We start from the raw sequence: 21,336 nt of genomic DNA, 5'->3' as shown, positions 1-21,336 counted from the left end.
ACTTGTTCAAGAAATAATTTCATAAATCCTAAAATCAATTAAAATAATTAAAAGCAGTATAGAAGCGAAAAAATGCACAATATGTTTTAAACATATAATAAATCAGATAATTAAGCCAATTATTAATAGTTGAGCGACCGCGAAACTCGAGAGTGCCTTCCACCTTTTTCCAGGTTAACAGAATTCCTTACCCGGTCTTCTGTGTTTGCAAACTTTTAAAACAGAGTCAAATTTCCTCGATTTGGGATTTTAAAATAAATCGGTGACTTGGGACACCATAAATTATTCCAAGTGGCGACTCTGAAATTAAATAAATAATCTCATTTCGATTAATGTCACTTTAATTAGGAAAACTCTCATATCCCCCTGGAAAGAAGGAGGTGTGACAGCGATGCTTCTTGTGTTTCTGCATTTCCTTTCCTGTTTGAAGGTTGTGGAATTGCCTTCTTTGTCTAAGGAATATGCTTCTTAGCAATTGATTTCTTCCTCATGTTACCTACATGCAAATATACAATGTCACATTTAATAGTTTAAAACTTGTGATTAGAATAAGAAAAATAAACCCCAATTCCGGCAAACATGTATGACCAAAAGACAAACGACCACATGCTTATCAATAAACATTAAGCAGCCATTCCAACGATATTCTAAAATACAAAGCATAGAGGTAGTCCAAGAAAGATATAACCACCCCACGCATAATATATGGTTATACACAACCCAATCGATTTTAAACATGCACATGAACAAATTACTCTACAAAACCCGAAATCACAAATGTAAGAAATAGAAGAAAAAAAAGAATTTAGGATTTACCAAAATCGGCACGTTTTGAGCAACAATACAGTGCTTGTTGGTCTATAGAGATGATTCCACCCAAAATCGAAGCTTAATTCTTATCCCTTCCCGCTGGAAACCACTGTGGTTAAGGGGTTGAGCGAGAGAGACGAAAAAATAGAGAGATAAGAGAGAAATTGGCAGAAAAATAAGAAAGAAATATTATTTCAAACCTTATAGTGACCCACAAATTTTGAAAATATTAAAAAGGCCTCATGTACCTTAACGTAAAAATTGCGTGGGTAGCCACTTTTTAAAGTGATATTTGTGAGCACCTAATTTTTGTCCCATATATAAAATTACTGCTAAAAAATATTCAAAATAGTTTTAACTGTTTAAGTAGAATTTTAGGAATTTTTCTCTATTTTTATATTTGTTTGGCATTTATTTGGAATTTTAGCATATTTAGTAGCATTTCAAATAACAAAAAATACAAAAATATTTTATATTTTATTTCTTATATATTTTCATATTTTAATTCCAAAATACTAAAATCATAAAGTGTATTAATTAATATCATTTTTATATTTGTAGGTTTAATGAGTTAATCAATTTGTTATATTATAATTTAAATAGTTTAATATTAGATAAATGGGTTATTTGTGCAATATTAGAATTAAATAGGGAAGTGATTAAAATGGAAAGACAAGGTTAAGGAAAGAATTAAGAGCTAAAGAAAAATGGGCTGTTGTTTTGAAATTGGGCCGACCAAATTACTCAGCCCAATTACCCATCCCTATAAACGACCATTCCCCTTTTTTCTTCAGGAGATCGGATCCCCCTCTAGAAAAAGGACCCATCCCTGTCAACGACCATTCGCCATCTCTTCATCAGCTGTTTTTCCTGCTCGTTTTGCTTCATCTGTGGCTGGGTTTCATCATCTTCTTTTTTCAGAATTTTGGTCTCGGTTTTGTTTGCTGTTTAGGTATGTTGTACACCCATGTCACTCCTTTTGAGATTTTTCTGAAATTCCATGTTGTATTTGTTCCGATTCTGTTGAGCTGCGTGGATTTGTCACGTGTTTGATTGTTGAGCTGCTTGAATTAACTTATCTGGCAACTTCTGAAATTATTATGTTCCAGATTTGCTCAAATCTTTAGGATCTGTTACATGTATGTGCTGTTTTTAAGTTTGCATTTTACTCCCTGTTTGAGTTCTGGACTCCAGTGCTTCTGAAATTGGACATTTGAGGTAATAGTTTGTCTTAGCTAAGTGTTTAAGAGTCAAATCCTTCCGTGAGGCAACTTGTTAATCACACGACATTCTAGGATTAATCTCATAGTTTCAATTGTTGCTTATAACTGCTCTCATGTTACTTTGAATTTCTAATTTGTAACTTGTTTTGGCTACAAATTGTGTATTGATCAGTTTAATTGCTATTGAGGGTGGAACTGTTTCAATAGAGCAAGTTCATAAGTTCAAAAATGGCATTATTTTCATTAGGAGACAAGCTTTCATTGGAACAGTCATGTAATTAGATCAGTTCTTCTTTGATTATGCTCAAATAGTGTTGAAATACAGATATTGATGAGGTCTTTGGTCTGTAAATAATGCAAGCTACTTGGAGTATTTTGGACATGAATTTGAGAACTAAATTTGTGAGTAGGGATAAAGTGGCTATTTGATTAGGGGGTATGTAATTTTTCTCTGTTCTATCATCATTGGCTACGAATTGACTAAGTCATCATTGGCTACGAATTGACTAAATCAGGTGGTTGAAATAAAGTTTGTGGTTGTAGTACTTCAAAATTTGAATTTCAAATGTATGCTAATGGACCTTGGCTTTCTTGGAATGCCAGAACGTAGTGTTTGGTTGTTTGGTTCAACTGGATATGAGTTTAGGCTAATAGTTGATGATTTTTTGAACTGCCAGCACTTATTCCAACCCAATACATGGCTCCATAACTCTCAACTTTAACACACGATCTTGAGCGTAGAAAAGTAATTGATTCTTGAATCTTCGTAGTTGCTTCAGGCGCGATTAATCATAATCATCGTGACTATGGGTACGGTTCCCGTGACATGGTCACGATACATAATTCCATTCGGGTGTACATTTCATGTGACCCGACTATAGCTTCAAACAATAATAAAAATAAACATGTTGTAAACCGCGGGTGCATTTCATGTGACGCGATTCACAATGTGTTTAAAACAGCGAGTGTGCAACATCGCGACTTGTTTAAACCAGGGTTCAGAAAAGCGTCCGCTTCCTCGCTTTAAGCGAGAAGCGAAGCGGAGCGGGAGGTTGGGCGCTACTCCAATTAAAAGCGGCTCAAGAAAAGCGCCCGCTTCTCTCTAAAAAGCGAGAAGCGGTGAAGCGGATTGAAGCGGAAGAAGTGGTCGCTTTTTGAATTAAAAGACCTAAAGTCTTTTTTCAATTAAAAGACCAAATCGCTGACTTCTGTTCCAGACCCATTAGTTTCTTCGACTTCTTCACCAGCAAACTAGGGTTCTAAACTAGCGATTTCTTCCTCACTAAAACGGTAAAACCAGCAATTTCTTCAAGCAAACTAGGGTTCTTTTCTTCTTCAACACTACAACAACAACTTTCAAGTTTCAACAGGTATGTTTTGCTTTTGCACTTTTTATTTTCATTCTTCTTCTTTTTCTTTTTCTTTTTCTTTCTAAACGTCCAAAAAGCGCTGAAATGCTGACAAATATTTTTCAAAAAAATTCTTGCCCAGTTTCTGCCCAAATTCTGCCCAATGATAGTGGAATAAAAGAATTTGACAATCTTGTAGAAGAATAGGATGCTCATTTTGTGCTTAATTGATGCTACTCTTTAGTTTTTTAATTGAAGTATTGAATATTTGCTTACAATTACATGTGTTGTCTATGTCGTATTTATTTTAATTTTTTTTTTAAAATTTCCCTTCACTTAAAGAAAGCGGGCGCTTCGCTTCTCGCTTTTCGTGAAATGGGGGTTATCGCTTTTCCTCGCTTCACGCTATTTTTAACACTGGTTTAAACAAATTTCATAAATAAATAAAAGCGGTTATAAAAGTAAAAATGCATTATAGATTTAAAACATGTGATAAATCAGATAGTTAGGTCAATTATTAATAGTTGAGCGACCGTGCCCGGGTTAACATAATTCCTTACACGGTCTTCTGTGTTCGCGGACCAAAAATAGAGTCAATTTCCTTAATTTGGGATTTAAAATAAACCAATGACTTAGGACACCAATAATTATTCCAAGTGGCGGCTTTGAAATTAAATAAATAATCTCAATTCGATTTATGTCACTTAAATTGGAAAAACTCCCTATCCCTTCGGGAAAAAGGAGGTATGACAATATTTACTTTTTATCCAGCATTTTTAATGCTGAGCAAAAGTAGCCACTAGTCTATTAAAATTAATATGAAAAGACAGCGTTACACTTTCTTCTATCTCTTTCCCTTCCCAAACGGAAATGCATATTCATTTCTCCTTGTGCTTCCTGCAAATTATTAAGGCGTCACTGTGCCAAAGACGGTATCTTTGCTCCTTACTTTCCTCCTGATGATCCCCACAAGTTTGCCATTGTTCACAAGGTGTTTGGTGCTAGTAACGTTAGCAAGATGTTGCAGGTTTCTCGTTCTTCCTCTCACCTTTTATACATCCTTCTTATGTAATTCTACTATAATACATCAACCCAAAAGAACAACATTAAACCCTTTATTAATTAACTTTCACGTAGGGTTGTGCAACCATTTAAATTTACGTTTCTTTTAAAAGTAAAATAGAGTTGGTCCTGAACTTAGAGTTGGATGTTCAAAAATTAAGGACACTTGGTCCTTAACTTAGAGTTACAAGCACAGAAATTAAGGACAGGTAGTCCTGAACTTCGAGTTTCAAGTTCAAAAGTTAAGGATAGCTGAACTTATAGTAACAAGCTCATAAGTTAAGGACATTTGGTCCTGAACTTAGAGTTGGAAGTTCAAAAATGAAGGACACTTTGTCCTTAACTTGAGTTACAAGTGCAGAAATTGAGGACAGGTAGTCCTGAATAGTGTTTTGAAAAGCGAACGCTTCGTCGCTTTAAGCGTGAAGCGAGGTGAAGTGAGAAGCTGTCGCTTTTTCCTTACTGAAGCGACACGACCAGCAGAAGCGATCGCTTCAGCCAAAAAAGCGAGAAGCGACCCAGAAGCGAGAAGCGCAAAAGCGCTCGCTTATGTTCAGAGGGGCCATTTTGAAAAAAAAAAGTTTGGGTCTTTGTTTTTGTTATACAAAACAAACCCAAAGTGAAAAGACCTTCTTTGTCTTGCCAAAAATTGAACATTAGCAGCAGCAGCCAACTAGGGTTCAGCCTCCAGGTAATTTTTCTCTTTTATTCTTCTTCTTTCTTCTTCTTCTTCTGATGAACGTTAGCAGCAGCAGCCAACTAGGGTTCAACCTCTAGGTAATTTTTCATCTTTTATTCTTCTCTCTTCTCATTTTCAGTTTTTCTCGTCCAGTGTTTGTGCTAGGGCGTTGGTTTTTCCCCCTTTTATTCTTCTTATTTATTAATTTTAATATGTATTTTAGTTTATAAAATTAATTATTATATATATATATATGTTATATTTTCAGTTTATTTGATTTGTTTAATGTGTATTTCAATTTATAAAATTAACTATATATATATATATATATATATATATATATATGTATGTATGTATATATATGTATGTATATATATGTGTGTGTGTGTCTATATATATATATTCAGTTTATTTGATTTTTTTAATGTGTATTTCAGTTTATAAAATTAATTATTATATATATGTTATATTTTCAGTTTATTTGGTTAATTATATATATATATATTATATATATATATATATGATATGTTATATTTTCAGTTTATTTGAATTTTTTAATGTGTATTTCAGTTTATAAATTAATTATTATATATATGTTATATTTTCAGTTTATTTGATTATGTATTTTCTTATATTAATAGGGATTTAAAAATGTCCCAAAGTTTTTAAATTGAATTTTTGGATTATTTATATTGTGTCTTTGCCATGTTTACATTATGTTTTTTTTTAAATTGCGCTTCACTTTAATGAAGCGTGCGCTTCGCTTTTGAAGCGAGGTGAACCCCTGTCGCTTTTTTGCGCTTCTCACTCTCAAAAACACTGGTCCTAAACTTCGAGTTCCAAGTTCAAAAGTTAAGGACAGGTAGTCCTAAACTTAGACTTATAAATTATGGATAGCTAGTCCTGAACTTACAGTAATAAGCTCATAAGTTAAGGAACTTGGTCCTGAACTTTATGAGTAGAAGGGTATTTTCGTCCGGGTGGGAAAAAGTTTATTAAAGCAGTGGCTAAAGACTAAAGATATTTTAAACAGTGGCTTAAAAGTAAATACATGTCTTATTACTGGCTAATTGTGCACTTTCCCCTACCTTAACTCACCCATTTAGCTATTTTCCAACCCAAAAAAAAAATGAGAAAAAAAAATAGGAATTTAAGTTTTGAGTGGCTTCTTGACAATTCCTCGACAATTCCTCTCTGCTAACTACTAATATGAGTAACATCTACATGTATTTCATTTCTAACGAAAGAAAAAAATATTTATTTCTCTTGCTTTTCTTTCCCAGAATCTGTCAAATATAATCCTTCACCGCCATCGGCAAATCAACCTCCCTTTCGGCCGTGCGCCGCCTGCCTGCCCTACCTTGCTTGGTTGTCTTCGATCTTGGATTCTCGATTATACCCTCTGACCCTTTTATTTGGTATGGTATCTCACCACTTATATTTACTTGTTTTTCTGTTTTAGTTTCTGTTCTTTGATTTGTTTGTTTCTGCCTTCTCCATATGCTTTAGTTTCTCTTACGGCTTTTCGATGTTGGTCATCTCAATTGAGTAGTGCTAAATTGAATCATTTGCTGGTGCCTGTTGTAAAGAAAGGACTTCTATTTCTGAAATTGAATTCAATAGGTTTCCTTCGTTTGAAATATATGCAAGTTTTGCATTCTGGTCTTAGAAAGTGCCGAATTTGTGTGCCCTTTCTAGAAATTATTCATTATATTTGCTTTAGCTTTAAGCCCCTGTAACTATTTTCTCCGAAGTGCGCCTTGAACCCATTAAATAAGTAGGACTAAAGTAGTATAGAAGCTGATGGACAAATTCTGAATTGGGTATAGTGTTGGTTCTTCAATGGTTACTGTGGAAGATGATGTCAAAAATGTATAGTGGGGTGGCATTACATTCTTTTGCAAATAAATTCCTACGGAGTTTGATGGCTGAGCTGTGCTAAATTTTTTGTTTGTTAATTCTCAATTGTGAGGAGAAAAAAACCCTTTAATTTGTGAACAGAGAAAGTTCATGTTTTGATTAGGAAATCGCGGAAATATTTGATTGATTATTATAAACTTCTTGCCTAGTTGGAGATTGTGAAGGAGGGGACCTCCTGACATATACCAATGTCAACTGCTCAGACCATGATGAGTCAGCTTAATAATAAAGTGAATGAGCGTGCAGCCTCCTCTGCTTCCAAGGTTCAGAACCCAACTTCATCATACAAAAGATTGGGAAGGAAATCGCCATTTATGAGATATGGACTTCCTATGATCTCACTAACGGTGCTTGGATCTATTGGTCTTAGCCAACTTCTGCAAGGCAGGTTAGTTACACTTAATGTCAAACTACTCAATTGAAGTTCATGTAACTCTTACAAACTGACATAACCTATTCTAAGTTTTTGCATGTCCTGCCTTTCTGTTGGCACAGTTATGAAATCCTACAACTAAAAATAGTTTGGCTTCCAATAGGTTATGTAAGAGTCATTACCAACAATCCTGGCAAGTGTTTGAGCTTAGATCAGAAAGCATGTTGGTTAAGGGGGTTTGTCTGTTTTATGTAATTTGTCCTTGTTTTCCTTGTCTACGTTTGTGCTACAGTGGAGGCTCTTTGTAGGGTCATATTTTCATGGTTTAAAAAGTATTCCAACTAGTCCTTTTATGACTATCTGCAATTGCAAGTTTGGGCTTGGATTCTATTTTCCTTGCTTTGTTTTGATTTACTTGTATTGTATATCTAAGTCGCAGTTCTTTGCTTTTCCTTTTGATGCCTTTTTTTCTCTGAGTTCTCAAAGCTTTCCTAGTTGCTGCTTCCTTGGCAGTAGCTAAAATGTAGTAATTTTTATTTATTTTTTGGGTAATTCTTAGGCATCTGAGTCCATAGGTTGAGGAAGTCAGGTGGAGATGACCTTTACATATTAATCGATATGGGTCTTAGATACTGCAGACTCATATGTAGCTTCAAGTCCCTAGGGGGCATGGGATTGTGAAACCTCTAAGGTGTCATTTGGTAGGATGTATTAGAGAAAATAATGCATGCATTAGCTTTTGGTATTACTAATTTATTGTTTGGTACATTTTGTCAACCTATGTATTACTAATAAGTATTAGTTATACAATAGATTGGGCATTATCCTTTGTATAATTAATACATAGCAAATCATGGTATTAGCAATACCAAGGCTATTAATGCATGCATTAGCATGGTTAAAGATAAAATTGTCCTTGAAGTCCTTTAAAGCTAAAGAATATGGAGGGCATTTTTGTAAACAACTAATTTTCTTAAAAATTATTCAAAGCATTTTAATTTTTAATGCACCACACCAAACAGTGGATAAGAAATAATCTCTGCATAACTAATGCTTGCATTACTAACCCATGCATTACTAATTCCTGCATTACTAATACACTTTATTCAATACTATTCTTATACATCCTACCAAACGAAAAAATGATACTCTAGCATGTGTAATGAGATTTTTCCGCGAAAAAAAAGGTTCATCCTGAATGATTGATGAATGGAATGGCATCCATGGTGATTTTTTGTTTTTGGTCTTTTTGTGTTCTTGCGCTGTGATTTTTATAGATAAGATTTAGTTGCTACACCCATGTGAGCGGTCTAGTGGTCAATGAAGTGGGTTGAGAACCATGTGGTCTCAGGTTCAAATCCAAGTGGAAGCAAAACCACTCTTCCATATGTCCAAAGCCGTTGTGGACAGAGTTACCCGATACCTGTGTGCTGGTGGTAGTTAACAGGTATCCCGTGGACTTAGTCGAGGCACACGCGAGCTGGCCGGGATACTATGGTTATAAAAATAAATAAATAAATTTTGTTGCATATTATTATGAGAAGTACTAACCTTCAAAATGTGTAAGATGACTTATCTTAGTATTGCTAACAGAGTTAAGCTGTTACACTATATCATGTGTAGCTACTAGCTTATGATATCTCGCCTATTCAAATCACCTTCCACCTGGACAACTTGCAAGTTGTGCTTGCTTAGCCTTTGGATCGGTGCTGCTTATTCGTGAAATAATTAAGGGTAGTGTATTGATGATTCGTAGTGGTTCATGGGTAGATCTTATTGTGCTTGGTAGGATTTTACATATATCAAAGCATTAAGAGTCGTAATGAGTGGAAGAAAGAAGCCATTGCAGATGATGATAAGCACAACAATGTCTTATCCTAAGTTGCGCGGACTCTTCATTTTTGGTGCCACACCCATCCGAAATTTTAATAAACACAATCCGAAATCCGATCCAATCCGAAATCTGAAATCCGAAATTGAACGGATCGGCTCGAATTTCGGGTATCCGATCCAAATGAACTGGCCTACTTGAATGGCTTTCTTTCTCTTTATAGCTCTATTTTTTTTTATAATTTTGAAATTTTTTTAGCCGAACCCCCGCACCTGTATCCATGCCTAGATCCGCACCCCCGAATCTCAAAATTTCGGTTTTGCCGAATCCGACACCCGAATCCGTGCCCGTATCGGATGCCCGCACCGGAGTCCGAGCAACTTAGGTCTTACCTATTACTATAACTTTTTCTCTCTTTTATTTTCTCTATCATTCATTTTGACTTTATCTCATATAATGGCATGATCTTTGCGGGAAAGAGAAAATATCAAGAAATAAAGAGGAGTTAAAAGGCATGGAGAACTCTTTTCATTATCATCTCATGTAATGGTAATAAGTTTTCACTCTTCCAGCCATTCTGACTGTTATTTCGTCAATACTACAAATTCAGAGGATGGAGCCATGTATAATGGGGCTAATGGTAGCACCCTTTAGAGGAACTACTGAATCTTTCCTCAATTTTGTGACTCCAATATTCAAAGGATTAAACTGTCCGTTCTAGACAATCAAACATGCAAACAAACGGTTAAATTTGCATGAATATAAACATACCCCATAGCTTGTCCAAAAAAGCTCAAGTATCCCAGACCCTTATATTTCATAATAGCGTTGGAATATGAATTATTTATTGTCCATTAGATTTATAATTAATATTGCTATCAACAGGGAACAACACTAACATACATTTACCATGTATAGTTAACACTGTAAGGGGTTGTAAGGGGTCGTTTGGTATGAGGTATAAGAAGGTATAGTGCTGATATAAAAATTTAATACCACCTTAATACTTCGTTTGGTTAGCAAACTAGGTATAAGTTATCCTAGGATTAAAATTAACACCGGGATAACTTATATCTTATAGAGGGTACAATAATTAGCACCGGTATAACTTATACATTCTTCTTACAAATTATGCAATTGTCATATTTAATACAACATACCAAATAATGGATAAAAAACAATCCCAGCATAACTAATCCCAGCATAACTTATACCAGTATTACTTATCCTGGCATAAGCCGTATTCAAACAAAACGACCCCTAAAAGGTAACTAAATAAAGTTGAAGTTAGCTTTTACCCCGTTAATTCCCCTGAAACTTTTTTGGACTTTGTCAGCTCCTTAACTTTAGATTAGACCTTTTGTAATTGAGCTAACATTGTCTTTATATTTTTATCTTGCATTGTAATTTTTTCGTTTTCTTGATGTCATCTATGAAATTCATTACCTTATTTAAAAAACTAATATTTGGAGGAGAATCATCATTGAAGTATGACAAATGCCAAAGCAAATGTAATAAGTCAAAAGGTAAAATTATATTGATGGTGCAGAAAAAGTTTGACAATAATTCAAGTTGAAAAATTCACTTACTTTTTGGACCTAAATTCCATGTATATCTTGTTTTGGATCATTGTACTTTTATCTTTTCACACTCTGATGTTATTGTGCTTTTGTCTTCTGGATCATTATGGTGATGATGGTATGTATGTGTATTGCTAATGCAATAATAACCTACTAGTGCTACTAACTAATAGCATCACGCTAGATTAAATTTCTTTAGCTCAAGCGCAGCCCTTAATTTTAATGGGCTATTTAAGTCCGCCCATGTCTAAGGGCCAATATGAGGGCCAGACAATAAATAAGCCATCTCTTACCCCTCACTGGATGTAATTCTGTGGTTCATGCCCACCCTTCAGTTTACAGATAGGCAAAATTCTCAGCTTTTGGTGTTCTCCCTATGCTCATGCCATATGCGGGGCCTCATGAATGCCTTTTAAGATGCTGTCCCCTTCTTTCTGCCCTGGTTTAAGACTAAGTGGTGCAAACTTTTGTAGTTCAGCAAGGATATAGCTAAAGTAAAGGACGATCAAGAGTGGGAAATCATCGAAACAAGAAAAGCTCTTTCCAGGGCTGGACCTGTCAATGCATATAACCCCAAAAAAATTAACTTGGAGGAAGAACTAAAGGTACGAATATTCTCCTCAAGTGTGCATGTGTTGAATTCCTTTCTTAAGCTTACCTTGATGCCTATTGTCCTTTGCAGGCTTTGCAGGAGAAGGTGGATATTAATGATTATGAATATAAAAAAATCCCTAAGCCCAAGGAAAGCGCATAAAACAACGAAAAGGTTACTGAGATTCTCGTGTGCTATAATTTTGCAGCTCGTAGGGATTCTCTTTTGCAATAATATACCAGCAGTGCAGCTCTTCCTTTCCTTGAGTTAACTGGTGAATTTTTTTGATCGGTTGTTGCATTGTGCATGCTTTTTTAGTTGTATATGCAGCTCTAAGCAGGATGAATGTAAGTGACTCAGGCAATTTTGGGATTTTAAATTTCCTGAAACAACCTATCCAGAGGAAAGTCAGTTGTGGCATTAATGTGAATATTTATGGAAGTGTTATGTTCTCTTAGTCCTGAAACCCAGTGTCCAATTTCAGCAAAGCCTGACAAGTTAGGGATTTCATATACTTATTTTTTGAATTGTTCAAATCGGTAACCTGCCTAGGATGGTACGGTTTTCAAAATTTGGCATATTAGTCTTATCCATTATCTTGTTCAATAGGGGTCTCATTTTGTTTACATCAATTTGAGTTTGAATTTTGATTTCAAGATATCTCATATTATGCAAGGTCATAATTAGTGAAGCTTAAGCTGGGATGCTATAACAGTGATATTGATTGGAATTATGCAGGTTTACATTGGCGAGAGAGGAATACCTAGTTTAATGAAGGACCTTCCATTTGTAACCAAATGTTAGGGTTTATAACAATAGAGTTTGATTGTTGTGTGTGTGGGGGGGGGGGGGGGAAGGAGGTGCCTTACCATATCAAAAAAATAAACTAGGAAGGCTCAGATTCCCCTCAAACAAACGCTGTACTGACGAGTTCTGAAGTTCAAAATACGAAAGAGAATTACACCTTGGGTCACAAGTTAGTTGTGATGTTTTGTTTTTTCGAAAGTCAAATTACGTGAACAAAAACTAACATTTTAAAATATTTCTTTTTTATCATATTGACACGGAGGGAGTAAGTCTGAAGAAAGGTGGACAGTTTTCTTGGAAGTGGTAAAGTTTACGACGTGGCTAACATACTACGTCATGAGTTATAAAAGATTAAAGAAAGTTGGAGTATAAAGCATAATGAATGGGCCACAGATTAATAAATAGCACGAGATAGTCAGTTTTCGAACTGGTAATTCAAAAGTAGCCAGCGTTTGCAAAATTATTGAAAAATAGTCACTATTTTGTTGCAACACGAAAAGTTCCAGCATAATATACTGGAGATCAGTGCACCTATGTATGAACTTCCAGCGTATTATGCTGGAATTCCAACACGTGGAAAGTTTCAGTATATTATACTGGAGTATTTTTCCGGATCTTGAACAGTGTTTTCGTTCAGATTTATCTTTATATAAAAAAAGTGGTTATATTTCAATTACTTCTGAAACTGTGGCTATTTTTAAATGACCACTTGTAAATCTGGCTATTTTTTAATTTCTCCCGAAAAAAGTGAGTGCATAATTGCAGCTTAAAATCACTTCACTTTCATATTTTGTCATGAATTATAAAGATTGCTTCTTTTTTCCTTTCATCCTTCTTAACTTTTCCCATACTAAACCATGAAGCCTCACAACTACAGCACAAAGTCCTCTCACCATCATACTCTGTCATGAATTCTAAAGATTGCTTCTTTTTTCCCCTTTAATCATTTCTAACCTAGCTTTTTGACATAGTTTTTTTTCACTCTCATCCTTTTAACTTTTTCACTATAAAGCATGTAGCCTCTCGTTTGTAGTAGCTAAGCTTCTGCAAAGTGCATTTAAATTCAAAAGTTGAACTCAGTCTGTCCTCCGTCTAAAACCCCCCACACCTATATATATATATATATATATATATATATATATATATATATATATATATATATATACTAGTCTTAGTATACGCACGTCGCATGTGTACCTATCTCGATGATAATTTTATTAATAAAATTGACATAAATATTAAGAGCAAAAACACATAGCCTTTGAAGATGTAAATATTTTTTTTTGATTTTTTTGTGAAAAGTTATTTTCAAGTTCATTCATTTTTTTTTCAAGTTCATTCTAGAAGACACAAACATGATCAGGTAATTGACGTAAGACGGACTTTTTCTTTCTCCCAAGCAAAATATGCAAGTTCTTCTATATGAATTGCTTCTGACAAATTAGAAAAGAATAAATTATTATTGTAAGAGCAAAATTCAACAACTACTTTTAAAGTCTTAAATATTAAAAATCTAATTAAATGATAATTTTATTTAACGTGAAATTAATCTTTAAAAGTGAAAGATTATCAATATTTTGTATTGGAGTTTTCCGCTTTTATAATTACTAGTTTCTCAGCACATGCGTTGCCCGTGTACTCTATCTCAATAAGTATTATGTTTTTAAACAATCACATAAATGTTGATATTAAAAAAATTTGTTTGAGCAATAAAGTAAAAGTTAAAAACAAAAGTATGTAAGTACAAGAAAATGATAATTGTTGCTTCTTATTTATCCAGCCTAATAAAAGAAGAAACTCTACCAGATATGTCCTCAATCATCTTAAATCTAAATTGATATATTCAACTTAAAATTGTTCAAGTTTTTTGTATGAATTTTCTTGAAAGAGTATTTATTCATAAATACACAAATTTTCTTGAAAAGGTATTTATTCATAAATACACAAAAACTGAAAGATGTCTTTTTTTCTTTTTCACAAGCAAAATACATCAAAATACAAATTGTCCTTTTTTTTTTAATCTATAAGAAGTTATTTTCAATATATTGAAGAATAAAGCATTATTGCAAAATAAAGTCTAACTGTTACATCTTGATTAGTCTACTCTTTTTACATTTTGAGGAGAGAATTCTCTCTGCCGATACACACAACCATGCATCTGAATATTGTTTTTTATGGAGGCAAGAGTCTATGATTGTTAATATTATCCGAGAAACAGTGAAAATATGAGAAACGTGTTAGTATCATATTACAATTTATTCTTTCAACTAATTTTTATAAATATTTAAGTTTTCGTGTTTGTCTATATACAATTAATTATTATTTAAATTTGGACTTTTTAAAAATAAGCTTAGTTCGATGCAAAAAAAATATTTTAAGTATTTATATTTTCTATAGATATTTTTAAGAGAAATATATTACAAAAATACTCTGCCTATCTCTTTTCTATTTTTTTCTTCATATTATATTTCTTTTACTATTTTATTTTCACTTAAAATAGCAAGTGGTTTACTATTATTTAGATTTCTGCGCTAAAATATAATATAATAGCTTGCTAATCAATTCACTTTTAAATTATTTTTTAAATTTTTATTATGGTTTCTTTAATTGAGGATCATTAATATATTCTAAATTCCAGTCACTTATAAGCACCTTCGTAAAACTATACATTCATTTCCTTTCTTCGTAATAACTTAATTTTATCTTTTAATAAAGTACATTTTGTTTGTAGAATAATAAACAAATATAGTTACATAAACTCTCATGCAGTAAGAATTGCCTAATAAAGATATGCTACATAGTATTTATTAAGGTGTTTTATTATGCCTTTACCCTTAAAAAACAATGAAAGTTGAGCATATCTTTCTAAAGTTTGTAACTTTTTCATATTGCCTTTTTATAGTTTGTAAACTTTCATTCGTAAATATATTTAATACAAAACAATAATTTTGATCTTCAACAAATGCATGAAAAAAAATACCCCACATAAATTATTATAGTTTCTCTTTTTTAATCTCCAAAATAAACCAAGGCAATAAACTAAACTAAAAACTTAATATTATGGTAATAGATACTAAACTAAACCAATATATATGTAAGGCACAGGAAAATAAGAGTTTTATATGGACAACATTAACTTACCGATCGAAGAAAAATATTTGATGTGTGATGGACTCCTCCATTTATTTGCTTTTTTATCTCCATATTTTAAGTGAAGAAGTCAAAAAATCAAGGAGTGAAAAAGAAGAAAAAGAAAATCTAAATTAAAGATATTACTGTACACGCATGCATGTTGACTTAGCTTTCTTCAAAACATTATTCATCCTATATAATTTTGGATCTCTATGCTATTTGTCATGCTGTATGAAGGCAATATGATTTTCAAAACTTCTAAGCCTCAAAGAATACCACAATCTCGTAGGACCATTATTTGTTTGGTTAGAATAATACTCACACTTGCAAATGAATTTAGCCTTCATCATTGGTTTTTAGCCGCATATTTGTACCGTTTCAAAAACTTTGTAAAATATAAAATCTGGAAATTAAGAAGGTGAAGTGGCACGTCCTCTCTTCGGCCATATACCACAGTTATCTTTTTCTCAAAATTTCAGCCTTTTCCAATTTTTTTCCTTTGTTTCATTTTTTAAAAAGCCACAGTCATTTCTTAAATGACGCCTGTTTTTGAAGGAAAAGGTACCTTTTCGGACGAGGGGTTTTAAAAAAAATTATAAGTAAGAATATTTAAGATATTTAAAAGGGCATTTAAGTAATTTAATTTTTAACTAAGGGCTTTCCACTTTTATAATAATATATAATATAATAAGATCAATAAATATATAATAATAATAAGTATAGGTACTTCAAAGAAAATAATAAATGTATCGACAAAGAAAAATCGGGCTAGGAGATGACTCATAATCGAGCTCGCTATTGGACCCTGAATCCACCAAACCCGTATATTTCATATAATGATATTGATCTAAAATAGCAGAACATACTGGTTTTAATATCTAAATTACAGACCTAAATAACATTATTCGTGCTAAAAATCAATAAACTTATAATTACCTTAAAGAAATACTACAATTTATGCTCACAAGGTAGGGGTAAGGTCAACATGCACACTACCTTCCCTAGATCCTACAATGTGGGATAATACTGGGTATGTTGTTGTTGTTGTAAATGCATACAATTTTGATGTATATATTTTAGTATCTTATCTTTATCTAATTGGGTTTATGTTTTAACATATATAAATTTACAAAAGAAATTGATGTACATTATATTATTCACTATAACTGAATTATAGTTTAAAATGTAGTCCTATCATTTGTAAACTTATTTGTAGATATTATTTTTATTCATAATTTATTATAGTATTTTTTCAAATGTACGTTTACATAAATTGAAAAAGAGAAACTTTTAGCCTATAATTATTCTTTAAAGCTACTTGTTGTAAGGTGGATTGTGAATACACTTTGAAGTATTCACGCTAAAAGAGTACAATTTTATTACATTAGAATTCTTAAACCTAAAAGGGATTTCTATGTGCACGAGACTTCATTTGTAGTTTTTCATTCTTTTTTAATTAAATTTTATTTTACTTAAATTATTAATAAGTAATTGGTTATAATTCTATGAAAAGAATAATGACTACTAAATCTTAAAAGAGTTCAAGTGGACGAAACTTTCCTACTTCAATTTTTGGGTGTTACTTTTATTTTACAAATATATTCTCTTACCTAGTTTAAATAAGAGAATTCAATACAAAAAGTTTAGTTAGATTTTGAATTCCTAAATATAAGGAAAATAATTAAATAATTATTCCTTATATTAGGAAAAATAATAAAATAACTATTGTGTCTAGTGTGAAATATATTTTTAAAGGGTAAAAAGGTGAACGACATTTCGCTAAAGGCATTCGTGCTTTTAATATATATATATATATATAAAGAAACAAAAGAAAAGGCCTTTGGACTAGCTGACTAGCATTTGCATTGTCAATGCTTGTGGTTATGCAATTATAATTAAGCCAATTAGAATCTTCAATAAAAGAAGTGCCAATTTACGCCATAAGCGGATGAATTGTAGCTTGGTTAAGCTCCATTGGAGAGCTCTAGAAGCTTCGATTGAGAGAGGAGAAGAGGATTGATTTCAGAGATAAAAGAAATGAACTTCTCATCTTTGTATTGCTATGTATCAGTACATATATACACACTAGTATAAGATAAAAAATAGCTAACTCTAACTGACAACTAAGCAACTCTAACTGACAGCTAAGCTGGTCTTTAACTAACACTAACTAACTGTACAATACTAACAGCTAAGCGTACAACGTATAAAAGCATATGAAATATGTATACACATCTCAATACCCCCCTCCCCCCCTCCCATCAAGTTGGAGGTGAAGTCTTCACACCCAACTTGTTTAAGAGAGCAGAATGTTTGATAACAATGAGAGCTTTTGTAAGAACATTTGCTAGTTGAGCACCGATTGCAATGTGATGTAAGGAGATGAGGCCTTCATGAAGTTTGTCTCTAACAAAGTGACAGTCGACTTTAATATGTTTAGTCCTTTCATGAAAGACAAGATTTCTAGCTATGTGTAGAGCAGATTGGCTATCACAGAAGACAGAGACTAGTTTGGGATAAGAGATAGTAAGTTCATCAAAAAGTCTGCACAACCAAGTCAATTCTCCTACAACTTTCCTCAAGGACCTGTATTCTGCTTCTGCAGAGGATAAGGAAATTGTTTCTTGTTTCTTAGATTTTCAACAAATTGGATTGTTCCCCAATAGGACTATGTACCCTGTGACTGATCTCCTAGAATCTGGGCAGGATGCCCAGTCTGAATTATAACATCCCTTTAGACTGCAGTCAGAATCATTAGACATGAAAATTCCTAAAGTAGGATCACCTTTCAAGTACCTAAGAAAATGAAAAGCATCTTTCAAATGTTGTTCTCTGGGATCTTGCATGAATTGACTGAGATATTGTACATTGAAGGCTATGTCCAATCTGGTGTTTGTGAGAAAGTTCAACTTTCCCACAAACTTTCTGTAATATGTAGGATCTGGTAATGATTTTTTCTCTTTGGCCCTCAGCTTTTTATTAGGATTAAGAGGAGTATAAAGACTACTATAGGAGAGGCAGTCATATTCCTTAAGCATGTCCATAGCAAACTTCCTTTGTGAAATGATCACACCATCAGCTGTATATAGAACCTCCAGTCCAAGGAAATAATGTAGTTTTCCCAGATCTTTGATCTTAAATTAATCATGTAAAAAAAGTTTGAGTTGAATAATCTCTGAAAGATCTGTTCCAGTAATAATGACATCATCTACATAGACATCTATATAAATTGTGGAGTGTTCTATCTTTTTGTAGAAAATGGAATAATCATTCAAGGAGTACACATATCCCCTTGAACATAAAGCTTCAGTTAGCTTAGAGTACCACTGTCTGCTTGCCTGTTTAAGGCCATACAATGACTTGTTCAACTTGCAGACCAAGCCTGGAGAATCAGTTTCTAGTCTTGGTGGCATTTGCATATACACCTCCTCACGGAGATCCCCATGAAGGAAAGTATTATTCACATCCAACTGAAAAATTTACCATTATTTCTTTACTGCTGTGGCTATAAGGTCTCTCACTGTTGTCATCTTTACAATAGGGCTGAAGGTCTCAGTGTAGTCTATGCCTGCTTGTTGAGTATAACCCTTCACTACCCACCTAGCTTTGAATCTCTGCATTGCTCCATCAGCTTTGTGTTTTATCTAATAAACCCATTTGCAGCCAATGGCTTGCTTCCCACTTGGCAGGGGTACAATATCCCATGTATGATTTGCATGTAATGCCTCATACTCCTGAGTCATTGTTGCTTGTCATGCAAGATTGAGTGCAGCTTCCTCATATGAAGATGGTTCACAGTCATTGCAAACATTCATCACAAGTAATTGACTATCATGGATTAAAGATGCAAGTGAGATATGTCTGTTTAAGGAAATAAGGAACTAAGAGAAGTGGAGGATGTTTATTGGTCATTAGTTACAGAAGGGGGAGTGGATTTCAATTGAGGTACAGTGTAAACATAATCTTGTAAGTGAGTAGGGAGCTTGTGTTGTCTCCCAAATCTCCTAGGTTCTAGAGTTGGTGGAGGATATTGTAAGGTGTTATCAGGTAAGTCTTGTGAGGTGACAATAGGAATGCCAGAAGGTTGTGGTTCAGGAAAAGAACCTGCAGAGTGATTGATGGTAGACTCATCAGATGTAGTCTCAACATTGTCTGAATTGAATGGAATATCTGTTGTGGGTTGAAGAGCATCAGCGTGTAGTTCAGTGATGAAAGGAATTGAATGAATGGTTGAAGGGAAGAAATAAACAGTAGGAGAAATGGCAAAAGGAAAAATGTCTTCATGAAAAGTTACATCTCTAGATATATGGATCATTTTGGAATCCAGATCTAGCACTTTATAGCCTTTGGTGTCAAAAGGATATCCAACAAAAATATGTGGCACAGTTCTGGGCTCAAACTTGTCTCTTTGTATTTTTGGTTTGGTAGGAAAACACAGACAACCAAAACTCCTAAGGTGAGAGTAGTTTCGCTTTGTCTTGTACAGAAGTTCAAATGGACATTTGTTTTTTAGATAAGAAATGGGTAGTCTGTTTATCAGATATATAGCTGTTAGAATACACGCTCCCCAATACCTCACATGCAACTTTCACTGAAATAAGAGTGTCATAGCTATCTCTAAGAGATACCTGTGCTTCCTTTCAACTACACCATTCTGTTGTGGTGTATATGGACAAGTTCTTTGATGGACAATGCCTTGATCTTGGAAGAAAGAAGTTGCTTCCATACTAGTGAATTCTAAACATTTTCTGATCTGACTAACTTTATGGTTGTGTGAAACTAGTTCTTAACTAGAGAAACAAAGGCTTTGAGAACCTGTAGGGCATTACTCTTACCGGACAAGAGGCGAGTCCAAGTGGACCTGCTATAGTCATCTACCATGGTAAGAAAATATTTTTGATTGTTATATGTAGGTATATGATAGGGTCCCCACAGATCAATGTGTAACAAATCAAATATCTGTTTGGTATTGTTGGTTCTTTGGGGAAATGGCAACCTGGTTTGTCTGGCCATTGGGCAAATAGAGCACATGAAAGGTTGTTTGTTAGAAAATGCAACAGGAATGGTAGAAATGCTCTTCATTTTAACAAAAAGAACATGTCCCAACCTATTATGCCACAATACATTCACATTATTGCCATGAAACAAACAAGAGAAAGGAGAACAATGACCAGTGAACAGTGTCGTAAATAGTGACCCGTGAACAGTGTCCCTTTAGCATAATGCGACATATTCGTTGCGATTTTGGGCAGATTCGACGCACGTGGAGGCCAATTCGAGGGGCAAAGGCGTTGCGAGCTAAAGAAGTAGCCGGTTCGAGGTGAGTAATTGATGCAACTGTTGTTCTGAGGGTTTGAAACCCCGGACTTTCACATAGTAACGCTATATTGAGGCGTGACACGCATCCCATGGCAGGTGCGGGGTCGTATATGATTGGGGATTGTGACTTGGTCCATCCCGAGTGATAATTATAGTATATTGGCGACTGATTCGCACATTGTATTGATACTTATAATATGTTGGCGACTGATACGCACATGTATTGATGATATTTGGGCTTAATGCCATGTTTGGGGGCCTTGTGCCGACTTGTAGAATCCTTCGGGGATTAATATCATTTAATTTCAGTCCAAGATTTTAATTACTGTTTTGCAAACTTAGCCGTAATTCTAAGTGTTGAAAACTCAAATGACATTTTAAATGTATTTCGGGCTGGAAACTTCTATTTTGTAAATGCCCAAGGGGCTTATTATATTATTTTCTGGACTGATTATAAAGTGACTTGAAACAGTGGTAACAATGACACTGTATGATATACTTGAAACAGTGGTAACAATGACACTGTATGATATACTTGAAACAGTGGTAACAAATGGCACTGTATGATATACTTGAAACAGTGGTAACAATGGCATTGTATGATGTAAATTGGTCAGGTAACAATGGGCTGACCGGTCAGGTAACAATGACTGACCAAG

General features: G+C 33.8%; 1 protein-coding gene across 2 annotated transcripts; it reads left to right on the top strand.

Moving 5' to 3' along the window:
- The first annotated feature begins 1,602 nt into the window (after positions 1–1,602).
- LOC104215297 (uncharacterized) lies at positions 1,603–11,860 on the top strand. 2 transcript variants are annotated; one of them, XM_009765067.2, is made up of 5 exons: positions 1,604–1,762; positions 6,407–6,541; positions 7,193–7,431; positions 11,306–11,432; positions 11,510–11,860. In XM_009765067.2, exons 3-5 carry the CDS (start codon positions 7,232–7,234, stop codon positions 11,579–11,581), a joined length of 399 nt encoding a protein of 132 aa, XP_009763369.2. In that variant the 5' UTR covers positions 1,604–1,762; positions 6,407–6,541; positions 7,193–7,231; the 3' UTR covers positions 11,582–11,860. The 2 variants fall into 2 exon arrangements, with proteins under 2 accessions (XP_009763370.2, XP_009763369.2); XM_009765068.2 differs by lacking the exon at positions 6,407–6,541 and having other exon boundaries at positions 1,603–1,762.
- Positions 11,861–21,336: the final 9,476 nt, after the last annotated feature.

The sequence above is a fragment of the Nicotiana sylvestris genome, chromosome 12, assembly GCF_000393655.2.
Source record: "Nicotiana sylvestris chromosome 12, ASM39365v2, whole genome shotgun sequence".
Lineage (NCBI taxonomy): Eukaryota > Viridiplantae > Streptophyta > Magnoliopsida > Solanales > Solanaceae > Nicotiana > Nicotiana sylvestris.
The sequence above is the reverse complement of the archived record's forward strand: the minus strand, read 5'-3'. Positions and strand labels throughout refer to the sequence as shown.